Genomic DNA, 18,686 nt, shown 5'->3' with positions numbered 1-18,686 from the left:
AGAGGAAAGTTATATTTTGTTTAGCTGCATCTCACCATGGACAATGATGATTTGTTGTGCATACCATGTGGCTCTCATTGCTCTACAATGAATTTTATTTGGCCTGGAGGAAAATGTCATGTTCATGGCACATCAGGGCCTTTCCAAAAGGATATGGATTACTGGGAACAGAGAAAATATGATTTCTTGTTGGCACAATATTGTATCAAAATCTTGTCTGAGTAGTCCCCTAAACTACCTCGTACTCCACCACATATTTGGGGGTTAGGCACTTCTGTTCCTCTTTTAGTATTGAACTGTTCTCCAGGAGGATATTACAGACTAGGAAGGTGACACTGAAAAGAGAACTTTTTCAAATACTGCCTCAAATTCAGGAAAAGTCTGCTGCAGAATTTAAGGCACTTGAGGGCATTCTGACTTCTATGGGCCTTTCAGCAATCAGCAAACTTAACATTTCCCACATCTGTGTTTGCAAATACTTACTGATAGACGTCAAATCTGTCAGCATGTTACAACCAAGAAAAATTGTAATTAAAGTAGCTGCATTATGCATTATGCTTCTCAAAACATCATTACAGACAATGGTAACTAAGCAATAGCTCTCTGTGCAGCACTGTGAAGATATTTTTTACATCTTTCATTGAGAAGGGACAGATCATCTTATCTTCAGGTAACTTTGCAACGCCTACTCCACCCATAAAGTGGGAGAAAAAAAAAAGTAGTACCTCATGCTGTGAGACCTGATTCTCTTTCACATCAGTAAAGCTCACTTAAAAGGAGATGCTTCTGCAAGATCAGAATTGAGACTATTGCAGATTATTTAATTCATCTATTTCAGAGCCGGTGGCTATAACCAATCTACAGTCCTGTCTTTGTCTGACTCAGTGTTTTTTAAATCTCCAAAAATGGTAATACTGTAAAACAAAATAGGAAGGTGCTTACCACCAAAAATATATCCAGTTAAAGCATGAACTAAACAATTCTCACTTGTGTTTATAGAAGTGTATTTTAATTGCATTTTAGCTGCAAATAAATTTGACTAGTGAACCAGCTGCACAAATAACTTGTAAAGTGCTATTATTGCAGAGATGATTAAAAGCTGCTTTGTGACTTCATGTTATTGGCGAAAAAATGCAAATGCCCAATTCACAAACTTCACAGAGCCAAACCAAATAATTAATTTTAGACAGCACAACTGAAAATGTATCTGAGTGAAACATTTGTTTTTCTGAAGAAGATCTAAGACCACGGATTTGCACAGGTTCCCTTTTCCTAAGTGGTTTATCTTTCTTGTACAAATGCCAACATAAGCAAACACACTGTTGTTTCCAAGGCAAGATTAAATCACCTTTTTTTTTTTTTAAAGGAATACTGTGGATATTTAAAGAATATGCACAACAAATGTAATTCAATATAAATGATTAGCAAGCATATGAGCTTTGGTAATGTGTAGATAATCACTGGCACATCATCACACATATCTGTCCATTAAGAATGTCTGGCACATTGATAGACTTAAATAGTACCAAACCTCTTTAAATGAAAGGCAGAACATGCAAACAATGGACTCATCACCTCTATTTCCTCATTTTCAATTGCCAAGACCAAACTTACTTTTTTTCCCCCTTCACCTCTCACAGACCTTCAGCGTGTGCAATGCATAAATGATCCGAGTCATTTGACTGAAATCTGCTTTCTTCCACTTTAGTTTTATTTCAGATTTCCTTCACAGTATCCCAATAGTGAGAGGATATTGCTCCTTAAAAACATAAGACTTTTTTCTTATTTCTAGCAGACGCTATTATTGAAATCAGAAGCCAGTTTTCTTCTTAACCACATTGATGAAGAACTGTCAACTTAAATAGGGACCACACTCTAGCCCTGTCTTTTAAAATCATCTTCCAATGAACTGAGTGTCAAGCAGCTGAGGTAAAACCTCTGCCCTATTCTGAGGGAGATGGCATATAAACTCACCTATTCCTAAAGCTATTCTGAAAACCCACATTACTAGATCGATAATGGCAAATAGCCTATGAATTTACTGACCCTGGAAAAGGGAAGCTTTAAATGAATTCTGTTACTCCCGCTCTCTCTAGTTAGAATTTCAATTTTTAGATGCTGTGGAGGAACTCAAACTAAAGCAATTTCATTCATGCCCTGGTTAACCGTTACCCAGCCTCTTGTCTCTCCCAATCTATCAGCCAATCAAATACATAGAAAGCAACAGAGCAATGATAGGCTTCAGGTGGAAGTAATGGCTAAACCCTCTTTGACTGGCTGATTTGAAAAAAGCTGAGAGACTCACTGTGAATCGATTGTGCTGTTCCAACTAGTCTACTATCTCATCTCATAAACCTTCCAGCTACCTTTAGGTACATATCATATGACCTGCAATCCAAAAAGTATGAATCTTATGAAGGACGTAGCCACGGGGAATGAAGTGTTGAGATTAGTCTACACTCTGAGGAACACGCAACACAAACAAAATGCACTGACAGTAGATTGTGTCTAGTAGACGTCTAGCATCAAAACCATCTCAGAGATCTGGGACTTGCATTAACTTGCATAAATGAACACATTCCACTCTGCAGCTGTGGACTCATTCTTTCCTGCTTCAATGGAGATGTGTACTGTCCTTTGCAAGTACATCCAGGTGTTAAAAATGTAACATGGTGATCATATTTAGCACTTTAAGGCACATAGCTCTTCCTTTGTCAAAGTATGGTTCATAAAATTATATGCAGTACTATTCCTCCTTTCAAAACAAATTACTGTCATTATATTGCATTTGCCTTCAAAATAGTACCAACCCTTCATTTCAGACTTTACTTTCTTCAGAGTGATGCAGAAATGGCTAAAGTATTTTCAAGCACCTGCACCTACAATTTTCTACTAACTGCATCTTCAGAGAAACTTCTGAGAACATGATATTCTTTGGAGAAGTACACAGCATCCTGAGGACAGACAGAGGAGCTCTTTGCTACATCTTATAGCCTAAGTATCTGTGGGCTGGTAAAACAACAGCAGGTTGTGCTATTTCTTCTGCTTATACTGTCTGCTAGCAGCTGTACAGAACAAGGCACATTTTTAAATCCTTACTCAGTTTTTGCTTTGTTGATGAAATTCCAGCCTTAGGAAGTAAGACAAGTGGACTTTGTTTCACACTTGGAGCAAATGAGAATTTTGTTGTGGATTTCAGTGTCCAGGACTGAAACCTGCAAGGAATTTTCTCAAGTAAATCTGAGGTATAATTGGCAACAGAAACCTGGACTTGGCTCAGTAGCTGGTCTGACGCTACCTATAGGTGCTGACAGATCTCTTTGAGAGTCTGACTTGCTTTATTCAGAGCTGCTTTCTCAGACTGCACATCTGACACCAGGACTTGCTCCACTGAGCCTACAGCTGTTATATATGAAAAATATTGTTTTTTAAATGGTCAGATATCTTTATAATACATTCACTTTAACATTTTTCTCACCAGCTTCAAACGTATTTGCCAGCTTCCTAATGAGTGTCATGTTCATAACAAAGCAGACAAGGTTTCATGCTAAAAGATGAGATACCTCAAACTGCAGTGGCATGAACAACTCTGTTGTAATAAAAGTGTCAGATGTCATGGGCCTGGAAAACACATTAATATCAATACTAACAGGCTTAGGAGAGATACAGAGCAGCATGAGCTACTTGTGAAGGTGAGTTGACAGTGCAAAGGACAGTTAATGCAAAACAGATTTGCTTGCTCAGTTATTTCATTAGTGCCTCTGTTTTCAAGACTTAAAGAACAGCTCACAGACAGAAAAATCCAGATTTGTGGCCTATCGTTGTTATTTGCAATTTCCATACTACTGTAATTGTATACTGCGCACAAGTTATAACCAGTGTCTGTGAGCAACACAGATTTTTATGAGAGCATTCAAGTTGTATGTCCCACCCTTCCCCATCCTCTGCATGACACAGACACACACCCCACTAGCACTCACATCAAGACTCAGAGCCAGACCCTCAGTTTAACCACTGGGACCTGAAATAATTTTATCAGCTGAGGGTCTAGCCCTGAGTGTATAGCAAGAAGCCATGGGGGCCATTCTTCTCTCCGACTCCAAGCACTGGATCAGAGCCCACACAAGCTGTATGGTCAGGCTGTAAAGCTAAACAAGATACAAAGTCCTAACTACTAATAGCATCTGTCCTTGCCAAAAGGGCTGACAAGAGCTGGAGCTCGTGCAAGAGAAAGGGCAGGTCCATGCATCTGGGAGCAGATGAGGGGGGAAAGAAGTGGATATGTGTGTTTGGGGAGAAGGGAGCAGGGAGGGAGATATCCTCCTTCCAGAAGCAGCACACTGTTATGTTGGCTCAGCTGCCATGAATCCACTGTCTGAGAGAGCCTGTAAGATCTCTTTAAGTACTGATGGTCCTTCAATGCCCTTCCCTCAGTCCCCCTGAGGGCAAGGAAATTTCCTCATTACTGGCTTTGGAAAGCTCTTCTGGTTTCTCTACTCAACCAAGACAGGTCCAGATGGACGAGGAAGCAGATCAGATACAGTAAAGGAGTGAAACCAGCTCTGGGAAATAATAACCAGCTCACCAGTGTGACCTGCTACCCAGGGAGCAAAGGCAGCATTTGGCAGCGCTGAAGGGGCTGTGGTGGGAGGAGTGCCTGCACAGGAAAGGAGGTGAAGTGCAGGGACCTCTGTGAGCAGATTTACCTGTCAGTAGAACAGATATTTCCGCTGTTGGCAGAAAACCTGCTTTAGGAGGTTCCTGCTTGCTCTCCCCACACGTAACTGCTTGTTCCTGTCCCTGCAGGGGGGTTCCCTCTCTGACATGAGCCAGATAATCTTTCTTTCCCATGCTCTGAATGAGGAATGAGAACTTTTATAATGACGGTAGGGGCATGGGGCATTAATATTTTAGCAGTTTCTACCATAATGACTGTTGGTTGAGCTCACAAGGCAAAATGAATAGCCTTTCTCTAAACTGCTAGAGAAGCGCAGTACAGAAGAGCAACTGCTATAGGGAAGCACTGTTTAAGTCACTTAGTCATTATCTGGCACAGATAATGACTGGGTACAGCAGTAGCTGCACAGATGGACACTCTAAGAAAATGCTGTTTAAATGTAGACAATGACTGTTTCCAGGAAACTTCAAAGATTTTTCTCCTTATATTCTTTTTCCAGTTTTCCAGATATAATTTATTTGATAAAAAGCAAGCAAGTGTAACAAGGTAACTCACTTTGTTAATGTGAAGGTAGGTTTTCAAAATAGTTTTGCACTGGTTATAGCAAAGGACCTCTTGCAGCAATGAAAATAAGACCAATTCACATTATAAAAGTTTGAACCAGCACAATGTTCTCCTATGGTAAAGTGAAATATAATTATCAGTTATACTTTTTGATATTGACAGGAGACACAATTCTTACAAAGCCATTAAATCTAGACATCATTGAATATCTAATTCCCTTATATGTTAGTTGTTTGTGTTGGAGTTGTGCCTAGCAACCTCTGTCAGATTCAGTCCCATGTGCAGATGTGCAGGTGGACCTAATATATCTGCCTTGTAGACTTAGGTAGGCAATGTTGTGATAGAACCATACTAACTAAAAATTGCAGGGCAAGGGACATCAGAGACGTATGTCTACACAAGGTAACCATGTGCACCATCATATTACCTGCTGTCAATCATTAGTATATAGGCATAATCTATTATTTAATATTGGAGTGTAGGGGAGGGTGATAATTTTATTATTAATATTTACATTTATTTATGCATTTTGGGGCACCAGTGGGTGTCATATAGACTGCTGTTGTGTTACATATTCAGTGAGAAATATTTTTCAAAGAAATCCAGGGTGCATGGATGATGCAGAGGGATTTGTACAGTCTTTCCAAAGCTGCCAGATATGTTGAACATAAAATTTCAGTGTCTTCAGTAACATCTTAGCCATGAAACTCTGTGGTACAACATAGTATATTTCTTTGGGACAGCCAGGATTTGGATCACAAACAGGAACGCCTGTTTTCTTGAATTAGTGGAAAAAAGGTACCTCTGTCACTCCCACCCTGGACTAAATGCCTGTCTTAACCACAGCTAGCTAATCCCTCTGACTTCTTTGATAGAACTCTGGTGTGATAAAGGAAATTTTGCCTCTGTCCCTTTCTGCTAACTCGTTGTGTATTTATCTCGAAAGGACTTTGACTTCAGAACAGACCTCCCCTGCACCCCTCAGCCCTTCTTTGAGGAACTTGGCTATAAATGGAACAGCAGAAATGGGGAGGGCGGAAAGGGAAATAGGATGTGACTCGAGGACCTGCGCTGCAACCACAGATGTCCACCGCTAGACACACACTGACGTCAAGAGGATCATGCCCTCAAATTAGTGCATAGAAAGAGAACAAGGTTGGGATCTTTGAAACTGCTCAGGATTGGGTTTACTTTACAAATGTCTTTAGTAAAAGTGCAATTAGAAAAATAGTTCTGAATGTACCCTCTTTGAAGCTGATCATGTATCTTCCCCACATTCTTCTTTTAGGGAAGCAGTTTTCAGTGTTGTCGTCGTCTCATCTTCCTTTTTACAAGGGACTACTCATTCTTCACAAAGTCTTACTCTTGTGGTTTTTTTCTCTCATCTTCTGAGATTTAATCAAGTGAACATTCAGCAGAATAGTTTGGTATTTTGTGAACACAATTCTTTTTTTATCCAATTGAGGCCCTTTTGTGATCACGAGAAAAAGAAAACTGTTGTGAGCTACAAGCTGTTTACACTCTTAAGAGGTTGATACGGGTCAGTTCTCTAAGGTTATTCTTAGTTCAACTACTATGTAAACTGCTGATGTCACTGACTGGAGGCTGCTCTCCAGGACATTATATATATGATAATTATATGACAGAAAATGCAACATGTAGTTGGATCTGACCTCCAAGTTCACGAGTTTCAAAAAAGGAAAAAAATGTCTGTAAGAAACTTGCTGTTTTTCCTGTTACTAAAACGTAATAAACCCCTTCAAGTTTATACTTAGTCTACAGCATATACAAGAATCCCTCCTCACATGGACAGCAATGCCCATCCATCTTCAACCCAAGGTACATTTTGTCTCAATGTTCACTGCCTCCAGAAAGCATTTTTGAGAAAAATCTGGCAAAATCTATTTCGTAACTAGACAAGCATCTGAAACTAAGACTCTCACATAAACATTTTATGTTACTCTAGAAGGAATCTGAGGCAGATTTTTCAGAGAAATAACAGCTCATCAAAAATGAATTAAACAACAAACAAGGGATTCAAGAAAAGCAGCACTTCCTCACTCAGCACATTTTCCTTGATCTACATCGGCATTCAGGATTACAGCTGCTGATATTACCACAAAAGCATGTTTTTACTGATTTTTCTTCCTCTTCCTGTAGAGCAAGCACAGCTGCAGAAATGTAAGCTCATATCTAGGCTTTTTTTGTACATTTTACCACGATCCAACCATTCATAGTTGTGCAACACCCCCAGTCGTGGTACTGGGATTACCGCAATGTCACAGACAATTTAAATGAGGCTCATGGAGCTATACAACTGTAACTATATTTTATATGCATAATTAAATGATGCATGACATGGAAATAAGCCAGCTTTACTGAAACAGAACAAACTATCTGATCTAATGCCACAGTTAAACATCTCATCAGTTATAAAATGAAACATGCTTAAAGCAAAAATTATTTAGAAAACAGGATGCTTGATATTGTAAAGTAACATGTTCAAAGGATCATTTTTAGAACATTACGGAAATGTACTAATCCAGTCAAGTTTTTGAAGGAATTCCTGGCACCTGCTTTCTTTTTCACCCTGTTGTAAGAATGCATCACTCTTAGGGGGAAGAAAATCATGTATGCAAAACACTGCAGGAAGCTAATAAATTTTTAGACATGGCTAATTTACATGTGGAGATGATGATTTAGCATTGTCATCCTTCAACAGAGGAGGCAGAATTGCATACCTTTAGTTCACTTAGTTAAGATTAAAAAAGCAAGAAGGAGCGAAAATTCAATCCTGCCTCAATTTACTCCAGTGGCAAAACTCTTGCCATGACTTTAGTGGGAGTGACAATGCAGCTTAATTCATTCAATGTGAAGAAAAAAAAAAAAATCAACTGAGAATAATGTTCCTGTTTATTAGATTTAAATTACTGCCATAGCTGTTTTTAACAGTGTTAAGTAAATCTTGTTTTAGAAGCCAAAGGTTGCCTTCAGTCTTGCCTTTTCCTGTGTGTCCCAACACAGGATCCTGGTCCTCTGACCAAATCAGCACTGGTCATAGCAAGTGTGGCTTGCTTTTGGGGCATGGACTTACTCCCACATGGCAATGAAATGTGTTTGTGCGTGTCAAGGTGGATATGTCACCGGTGACAATGTACAAATCTGGGCTGGGGCACACCCCCTAGCCAAGAAAGCAGGATGAACACTTCTCTAATATAAATGTATTCTTAAGAGTTATAAAGGTAGCCTTATGAGGAGCAGTTCAGGGAACTGGAGTTGTTTAGTCTGGAGAAAAGGAGTTCTCAAGGGAGACCTTATCACTCTCTACAACTACCTGAAAGGAGGTTGTAGCAAGATGGGTGTCGGTCCCTTCTCCCAAGTAACAATTGATAGGACAATAGGAAACATCCTCAAGTTATGCCAGGGGAGGTTTAGATTGGATATTAGGAAATATTTCTTCATCAAAAGGGTTGTCAAGCACTGGAACAGGCTGCCCAGGGAAGTGGTTGAGTTGTCCCTAGAGGTATTTAAAAGACATGCAGATGTGGTGCTTAGGGACATGGTTTAGTGGTGGACTTGGCAGTGTTAGGTTAATGGTTCCACACAATGATCTTAAAGGTCTTTACCAACTTTATGATTCTATGGTTCTTTGAGTGCACAGACTAATTCTAAGATGTCCATGAAAAGCAACAAAATAAAGCAAATCAATAGGCTCAAATTACAGTTAGGAGTCTACATTTCTACTGGAAAATTTTAAGAGGGCCACAAATTGAAAAAGTTTGACTTGTTAAAATTTTTTTTTTCCTAGAAGGCAATCAGCCTTCTGGTCTAATTATTTTCTGTCTCTCCCTATAAATTAAAACCTAGAAACACACAGAAAAAATCTGCATAAATGTACCTGCCAATAAACTGGCAAAAACTGCTACCAAAAAGATAGACAGAAATAAGACTGTCTACACAATATGAATTAAATATGTTCATATGTATGAATTACAACCCAGAACCTTCCCTTCTTCAGTAAAAGAACTGATGCCATACCATAAATGTCGGTATTGAATGAGACTGGTATATGAAAATCTTCTTCTGTATTTGCTGTAGAGGTGGGAATGAGTATATTAAATGAGGTAGCAGACAGTAAGATTAGGGAAGCTGAATGTCACTTCTGTGCTTGCGGAGTTCTGCAGTTTGGATGTGGTCACAGGGTATCTCCAGCCACATGAGAACAAAGGATAAACACACACTGTTGCTCTGAGCCTGAGTGTACTGTTATACAAAGACTATTAAACTATGGAATATTATTCAAAAATCAGACCCTATTTTTTTAAAGATGGTAATCTTCTATTAGAATACAGTTTTTTGACCTTCTTCTAATATTAACGTAATAATAAATCCACCTCATAATCTCGTAAAAGTATTTAAGAGATATAGATTAATTAAGGTCTATGTAGTGAGAGCACCCTAGAAGCATCATGAGAGCAGTGACAGTTTCTGGGTTATGAATGACATGTACCAATATCTAAAAGCTAAAGTCTAAGTGAAGAAGATAAAAAGAAATATCGAAGAATTATTCAATTAATGAATTGAGGAAAAGGTGGGAATAATGGATGAGGTATGTAATTAAAGATCATAGCTTATTATATTAACACAGGTGGAGTATACATGACTTTGCCTCTGTATTAAAAGATACTTTAACTGACTTGTGTGCATTTGTAGTTTTATGTGTATGATTTTTTAGAACTGGGGCAAACAATAAAGGACATGACATCATGTCGATACTCACATCATTCACTGGAATATCTGTATCTTAACATTTCCAGCACAGATTTCCTCCCCTTAAGCTATCTCACAGAAGATGAAAACCCATAACTGCCATGCAGACAGGCTCTAAAATTTTAATTGCTGTCTGAATACAGAAGATTTGTGATGCACTATGGTTTATTAAAACACTCTTGCAGTTATAGACACTTCTTTTAGCTAACCCACCCTGCTCCTTCTTCCTCTTCCTCTATCCACCACTGACTTCTGTCTTTCTCTTTCAATCTTCTCCCTCTCTGTGTTCCTTTAATACTGTTCCCTCTTCTTTTTTCTCTCTTCTTGTCTCCTACATTTCATCCTCAGCGTTCATCATTTGGTGTTCCCTTTCTTCTCATTACTGTCAGGGCATGGGAAGAAGCAGTCCCCAAGCCCTCAGGTGAGGTGTGCTGGGCTGCAGCTGTGAGATGAAGTAACCGCAGTCCTGCTTGCTTCCAGCTCTCCTGCCCGAGGAAGTCCTCAGCCCTTCTGGGAAGATGGAGCTATGCCATCCCATAAACACACTGCACTTGGAAAGGGATGAAACCTTCCCTTGAAAGACAACACCCTTAGAAGCCAGATGAACACACATGCATGACCAGGTTTTCAGAGCTTCCTGATGTGGCCAGTTTTGGTTAGTTTTCCATAAAGAAGGATAGGGCCCTGTATTATCCTCCTCAAGATATTTCAAGTCTTAATTCCAAAGAATGGAGATGCCAGGACTTGTCAATGACATGACTGTAACAATTTTATGAGAACTGGCAAGACAGTTCATTTCTCCTACATCTTATTCTCAGAAACCTTGGAGTTATTTTGGCTGGAATACTGGGGGCGGGGGAAAGCAAGCTTAATTCTAACAACTATATTAAATAGTCAGGACATCTGCCATGCTGTTATCAACAACAAAAACATGATTTAATTATGACAAGCACTACCTGCACCATTTACAATGCAAAAGTGTGAAAAGAAAGCAGTAACTTTTTTCTTGTTCCCTGTAGAAAAAGAAAAATAGTCCTGTCACCCTCCCCCCTCCCAAAAAAAAAGGCAAAAGAAGGCACAATAAAGTTTGATAACTCTCTTTCCTTAGGCTTTTCAGTTCCATCACAGCTCTCCAAATTAAGATTTATGTGCCATTTGTATCTGTTGTTTCTTTTTTCCCCTACAGGGATATAGGTGGATAAGTTTGGATAGGAAACTGTATCACTCAAGCCAAACTGAAAGGTTTATAAAGTTGCTAATAAAAGTTTGGGTCAGGGCCTAAATATCAATCATCCGCTTATTGTCTTTTTAAACGAGCTCAGGCATTTTCACAACCACTCCCAGCAGGTCTCTGCCACTATTTTAAACTAAGATTTCATTGAAATTTTTTTCCTGTGCTGACCTCAATAATTTTTCTCTCTCCCCCTCCTTACCTGTCAAATGCATCCATCAGGATCTTGCCAAAGGCTATCTGCTTTTGAAGTCGAGAGGAATTCACTAATTGTGAATGTCAAATCCACAGTAAATGCCATCACCATATGGTATATGCTGCTATTGGGAATTATCTCAAAAAGCCTAGCTGTGAAAAGTCTGGCTATATGTTAAGGGGTTTTTATTGCTAACTTTCATAACTCATGTCAGCTCTTTCAGTTTCTGTATTCATTGGCTTAAGTGAGTGCAACTGTTTCCTGAATTTATAAAAATGTTGTCAAGATCCCTTGATCTCTCTTCCTCTGTCCCTCTCACACAAACACATTCAAACCCATATATACACAGGGGAATACCATACACAGTGGCATACAAATCTAGCAAAAGACAAGCTTGTAAATAAATAGTATGTCATTGTGCTTACTCAATAAATTCCTGTTTGTGTTAAACTCATGATAAACATATAACCACTGATGAAGGCTTTACCCCCTCCTGTCCCATCACAACATCCTAAGTGTAATTCTGTAACGCATGGGAATACCTAAGTTTGAGAAACTGAGAGCAGAAGTAGGGTAGGGTGCTGACATAATTGAACTGAACTAACTGGGGAGCATTTGCTTTAGCTAAAGAAGACAGACAATATTGAAGTGATGTATCTCTTTGCCTTGTAAAAACTGTGGAAGCGTACTGTACATTCCATGCAATGAGAAATTACCTTCTCTAAGAACTTGTCCAATAAAGAATTAAAAAATACATTGCTGTTTGAACCCCTCAGCCTCTAATGTTCTCAACAAGTACACATGAGGCTAATAAAGTCCCCAGAAAAACATGCTTTTGTGATCCAAAGAGGTAAGAAGAAAGAAAACAAAACTTCAAAAGTTTCACATATCAACTTAGTGGTAGAGAAAAAAATTATTACAAAAATAACATGTCAGTGCCATTTGAAACATTTGTGGCAGCTCTCTTGACTTTCCCTGATGCTCTAGAAAGCTGTGAGTGTCCTCCATGTCCCATGTCACCCCCACCAGCCACATGGGAATGTCTCCAATGGGCCTCATGGTGTTTCAAGTAGCACTAGAAGCCTATGTTTAGGCAATGACTCCCTCCTAATTTATGTATGGTATATTAATATCCTGTAGGAGCAAACTGAAATAATAATTTTTAAAAAACAGTTATGTTTCAAACCCTTCCACCCAAAGAAGAGAATTTCATACTGTCCCTAGGCAGAATTCATCCATCTTTAAGGTTTCTGTCACATGTTTCTGGGAACTGTAGGGACAACTGCTTTTCATTTTCCTGATTAATAATACAAATGAACTGCTGGCAAAATCACATCAAAACAAAAGTGGCAGAATCAGAAAAAAAGCTGAAAAGTTTACCTTTATAGGAAAGCTTAAGTCTCGGGATATTTTGTTTTGACGTTCCAGTGACTGGAAGGAACAGCATTGCTAAAGATAACAGGCTGCAGGCATGTGGTACTTGGGAAGCTCTCATTCTGCTCTCTTCTTCTGTATCTTCTTTTGCACTATGGTGAAATATCTTCCTGCTTTTCAAACAATCCAAATTTAATCTGGAAGCAAAAAGAAAACATCTGTAGATTTTTTGCATTATTATATAAATAATAATTCTGAAAGCAAGCCAGAACTGTCTTTAAAGAGTAATTAATTTAACACATTTGATACAAAAGTACTTTTTCCTCTAGTATAAATCACAATGTTGTAAATCTGATTCTTTAATACTAAACTTACACACTTTGAGGTTGGAAAAATATGTAAACCTTTCAAACACCAATGTCTAGCATAGCTAAAGTTTAAGCACATATTAAATTAATGTAGCATCCATAAAAACATTTGCCACTCAAAAGTGACTACGTCACTTGTTAGTTCACACTGCTTCATTGGATATCTTAATGTTTTATAACTCTGTCTTTATCTCAGTACAACAGCTATTGTATGTTTATGCTATGACTAGAATAAACTGCAATATCTCAGATACCAGGGGAGTACAAGCTGAGTTAACAGTAAGTACATACCCACCATAAACTTTCATAAACAAACTAAGAAAATTGGATAGAGCAAGCAGTTTTAATAGAGAAAAAAGTCAATGTGGCTGATGGATTTAAATGTGCTTTCAGTATGATATTTCCAGCAGGATAACTGCCTCAATTTACCCACCAAAATGTCCTATAAACTTTAATGAGTGGTTCATGCTGAGGTCAATAGGCTGATACAGGACTTTCTTAGCACAGCGTGCAACTAAGGCAGCTTTGCAACACTTTTCACTTAGTAACAGTCATTCATATTCCATAAATCTTTAAGTGTTTTACAAATGAAAGTCATGATCACTGTCCTTATTTTCCCTATGAAAAAACTGAATTATAAAACTCCAGTGAACCAACTTCCCCAAGGTCACACTGCCACTCCAGTAGCAGAACAGAAAGCAGCAACAGTTCTCCTGGTGTCCTGTTTGTACCCACTTATAAGGGATACCTTTTGTCCAATAACTCCACTTTTGCATATGAAATTGTTTGAAATGGCATCCTGAGTTCTGAAGGCAGAATTTGATGGTTAATAAATCACAGAGGTCAGAGCATGAAAATATCTATGAGACCAGATCCTTTCCCCTGCAAGTGCATGATACCAGAGGCCAAAGGAGATAGTTAGTGAAATGACAAATGTCAGTGTTTGAGTAATGCTGTAAATCAAGGAGTAAGGAAATGTTATGGTTAGTAGCGAGATTAATGGCTCATGACTTGCCATGAAAATTCTTTTCTGAAAGGTACTGAAACTGCCTGATTAAAAGAGTAGTCCTAGGGCCCACATCAGCTAGCACCTGCATGGACATCAAGGGAAAGGGTCCTTGGGAGCCCATGAGAGATGCAGCACAGCTCGTTGTCCCAGAGCCACTCCACAAGTCTGGCACTTAATCTCACTGCAGCACTGGTGCCAGCGCAGCTCTGAGAGCTGTGGAGGCATCCAGAATCAATTTAGCACCTCATGATGCGGGCAGTACATCCTTCCTGGCATGGAGGGACTGGAAAGAGGAGCCCTTTAGTTCTCTCTGCCAGAGGAAACCTTTCTCGGATGAAGCTGAGCCTTTCTGAGCCTCCAGAACTTCTGCCAATAGCAAAAGACAAGGGAGTGTGCAGGAAGGGCGTGAGAGGGAAAGAGAGAGAAGGAAATAATTTGTAAAACACCCGAAGCATCCTTCTTATCGCAGAACACTGAGCTTCTTTCTTCTCAATCCCTTCCTCAACACTCACATTCAGAGTCTGATTGCACTACTTTTGGCCAAGTGCCATTACATATTCATGAGATGACACGGAAAGAAAACAAAACAAACATGAAATGTCTCTGGTTCATCTTTCCCTTTATTAGAGTATAAGATCCTGAGAGAAGGCCCTTACTTCTTTCATGCTGGTACATCTATTTGTGGCTGGACTACAAAGAACCACTGTTGACTAGACTATCACAAGGTTGTATCACCTTAAAGAAATCTCTTTTAGGGGGAAGAAGGCGAAAAGAAGGGGAGGGAGGAGGGGGAGGACTATATTAAGACAAGAAACACCAGCCTTGTTCATCTTCAGTGGGATGATAGAGACAAACAATACTTCAAAAAGAAGCAATTAAGAGGGAGCCAGTCTCACTGTAAATACGCTGAGAAGTCATGGCTTGAGGGTCTGGGCCTCAGGCAATAGGGATCTTACCAGAGGATTTGGGGCTCATTTTCTTGAGGAAAATTACAGTGAAGAATCAGGACTAAATTTGCCACTTATAGATGAAAAAACAGTTGGCTAAATGCACTGTCATTTGTTTCATTGATTGAGGACCAGCACCAAACTTGGCCCTTTGGACATACCTCAAAACCTTATTTTTTCATGTAGGGTTCTTTTGCTAATGAAAACCTTCCTTCTTTTTCTTCTTATTTTTTTTTCTTTCCACTTTTATTTGAATAATGTTTGTGAAAAACCATTTGCTTTAATTCCTGACACAAAGCAGTTAGTTTACACTGGAGACAGCTGCTCTGTGAGCTTGAGCCAGCCCTGTCTTGTCCTAGATTCATTGCAATCTGGCCAGATTGTCACATATATTTTTAGTTTATGATGATCTTCTAATACAATTCCAGTTTCCACACAGAGTCCTTCCAGAAGTCTAATGACTAGCTCAGGTTAATGAACTTCAGACCAACTAACTGGCTATTAATCTTCAGGAAATATCCTTCCTCTTTGTAACATATGCAATGTCAATCAGTGTCCTGTGCTGAAAAGAGCCATAGTCACACTGCTCAGAAGTAATCAGACCCATGAACAGAAGTAAAATATAAAACCTAAAAGCAAATCTAACTCCCCCGTTCTTTCCTCCCCTCAAAAGTAAGACGAGTTTTGTCAGCGGAGGGAAAAATATTGTTTCCTTTAGTTCTTTGATACTTCTGCTAAGGAGAACTAAGCACCAACATGCTCTAAAACTTCCTCATCATGAACAGACCCAAAATAAATGAGGAAAAGGAGTTTGAAAAGAAAAATGCTGAGGCTAAAGCTTCTTTCCCACCTTGGCTACAGCTAGGAAATATCTGCACTGTGTTAATTATCACCTGTGAGACCAACTGCGGAAGGAAGCTATGCATACACCTCGCTGAAATAGGGGTATTTCCAATGGAATAAAGGAGCTTTTATTTGCCCCACACAGGGGAGGCAGGCGTAATGCTAAAGAGGGGCTGAGGAGCCTGGCTCCATCCTGCTAAGACCTCCCTGTGGGGTTCATAAATATGTAATGCACTGTAGGTTAAAACTCCCAAAAGGCAAAAAGTTGATCTGCTGGTGTCCTGCCGTCTTGCCAGAGAGGTGGCTGGATGTATCTCACACATGTGTGATGCCACATCCCTGAAATGAGGTGTCACCTCCCTGCAATTGGTCGATTTAGTGGAGCCTATAAAACAGATTGCTCTGAAGCTACTGTCTGAACAGGAAAACCTGGAGCCAATTTACTAAACATAATTTATTCCAGGCCCTTTGTTGCAATAAACAGAGCTCTTCAGCCTTCTCAAACACACAGACAGTAGGGAGCTCTGTGCTTATGGGAGTTTTTTCAGATCGTTCAGCTCAAACCTATCTAAATGCAAAATCTCACATTCACAAATATTGTCTAGGTTTCTGACTTCTCCTGGCGTCATGAAGTCCAGAGCTGGAAGGACTGTGACCCATCTGCAAACACACACTTTTTTAACAATAGTTCAAGTAACTCTCAGTTTAATTCTGTAACAAAAACCTATACGGATTTGGAGGATAATTTAAAACCTTTCTCTAGCGTTAGTTTTTCGAGGCCACTTTAAAATTTGGAATTTTGTACTCCTGTAAAGAGGACAATGTAAACAGCCTGCAGCAAATTACAGAAAAAGTGACTAATCAAATGGTATGGCTCAGTTATACTGAATCTAATAGCAATGTTACAGATTGCAACTACTGAAAAGCTAGAGCAACCTTTGAGTTGGCTCATGTTGATTAAAAAAAGCTAGAATAGAATAGAATAGAATAGAATAGAATAGAATAGAATAGAATAGAATAGAATAGAATAGAATAGAATAGAATAGAATAGAATAGAATAGAATAGAATAGAATAGAATAGAATAGAATAGAATAGAATAGAATAGAATAGAAAAATGTCTGATAGTCACTATAGACTTACAGATAGACTGAATAAGTTACCTAGGCCATTTAGTCTCAATATGTAAACTACTACCTCTGATGCCAGAATTTTTCTTTCTTCTCATCTATCCCTGTCTGAGGTCCTGGGGTTTTATCTTATTTTGTCAAGGAGTGAGAAAAGACTAAAGTATGTCCCTTGCAGACATCAACTGATTGGCATGAGTGGCCTGTTAGACAAACACATTGCTTTAAAAGATTTCAAACTAATTAGCTGCAAAAAGAAACAAAAAGTACCCCACCTACAATTCAAATTCATTGAAAGGTATGTTATCTCTTTACTCATATTGTACACATACTTTATATGTATGCATACAATTTTAAAGACCATTACTTTACAAATATACAGATATATGTTTCCAGTGCATTTACCTGTAGATGTCTCACTTGTAAATCATTGTACATCTTCCAAAAGAAAAACTACTATGGTTGTCTACTGTGTGGTTCAAAACTGTACTATAATCATGAACTGGGTATTGAATATTCTGTGTTAATAAGAGGGAAAACTACAAGCATCTGTGAGTCAAATAAGTAACTCATAAAACAAAATAGACCAAAAAAAGAAATTACATCTCCAGATTTACTTACTTAACATTCTTAACTTACTTCTTAAATAACAGAGATGACATTCATCCAGAGCACAATGAAACTATGTTCTTGTACCCCTTAGATAGACGGTCTGTTGATATATTATTTGGCAGAGGAGGCTTTTCTCTTCATTGTGAAATCTCAGTTTAAAGCTAACTCCATCCAAGAACTGGTAAACAGTATTATTCATCATTATTCTCCCATTTATTGAGTAGCTTTTGTGCTGTTTATAGTGCAGCAAATGTTCTCTTCCAGGATTCTGAAAAATACTTCTTTTTTACAAAAATCCCAGATCAGTATTAATTCACTTCCCAATGCTAGCAAAAATTACTGAATAAAAAGACAATGGTACAATCAAAAAAATTATGTAAGCCTACAGTAGGTGATTTTTTTGGTCTTATTTTGTTTAGCTTAAATCATTGGGTTTAGTATATCTGGTTTAGATACGGTTTTGCCATAAAGCAGACCTTGCTGTTTTTAAATACCCAGATGAATAGTAAACACTCACATGAATCATAACCCATCTTATAATGAGTTTTACAAAGCTTTACAGGCTTTACCTTTACTGAGCTTCTCACAGGATTTATACCCTTTCCATTCAACACCAGTAATTTGGAAAGCAAGAAAAATCTCTGCTCTGATTCCCACTTGAGAAGAGCCAAATAGAGCAAAGAAGAATGAAGGGACCGAGACAAGGAGGATGCAACTGAGGGAACAAAGAGTCAGCAAAAGAAAATGTTTTTATTGCAGAGAACCATCTAATAATAAATAAAGCTCTCCAATGGATAGAAAATATGTTTGAGGATTATGCTGGATTTTTTGTTCATGATGATAAACTCAAGCTAAAGTAAAACTGGTGACTAAGGGAGTGAAACATGAGAGAAGAATAATGAAGGAACTCACTTATTTACTTTTTATCATTTTCTGCATCATTCTGAAGCTAGTCTACTGATGGAAGCA

General features: G+C 38.6%; 1 protein-coding gene across 7 annotated transcripts in view; it reads right to left on the bottom strand.

Annotated features, from left to right (window-relative positions):
• SEMA3D (semaphorin 3D) overlaps window positions 1-18,686 on the bottom strand; it is a 142,718-nt gene that overhangs the window by 84,901 nt on the left and 39,131 nt on the right. For 6 of the 7 annotated variants that reach the window (XM_074869848.1, XM_074869846.1, XM_074869849.1 and 3 more), the window contains one exon: window positions 12,820-13,010. In XM_074869848.1, coding sequence (XP_074725949.1) covers window positions 12,820-12,934 — 115 coding nt within the window. In that variant the 5' untranslated portion in view covers window positions 12,935-13,010. Of the gene's footprint in view, window positions 1-12,819; window positions 13,011-17,744; window positions 17,934-18,686 lie in introns of those variants that run through there. The other variant, XM_074869843.1, reaches the window with a different exon arrangement.

This window comes from Strix uralensis, chromosome 5 (genome assembly GCF_047716275.1).
Source record: "Strix uralensis isolate ZFMK-TIS-50842 chromosome 5, bStrUra1, whole genome shotgun sequence".
Taxonomy (NCBI): domain Eukaryota; kingdom Metazoa; phylum Chordata; class Aves; order Strigiformes; family Strigidae; genus Strix; species Strix uralensis.
Note: the sequence above shows the minus strand (reverse complement) of the source record. Positions and strands in the feature narration are given on the sequence as shown.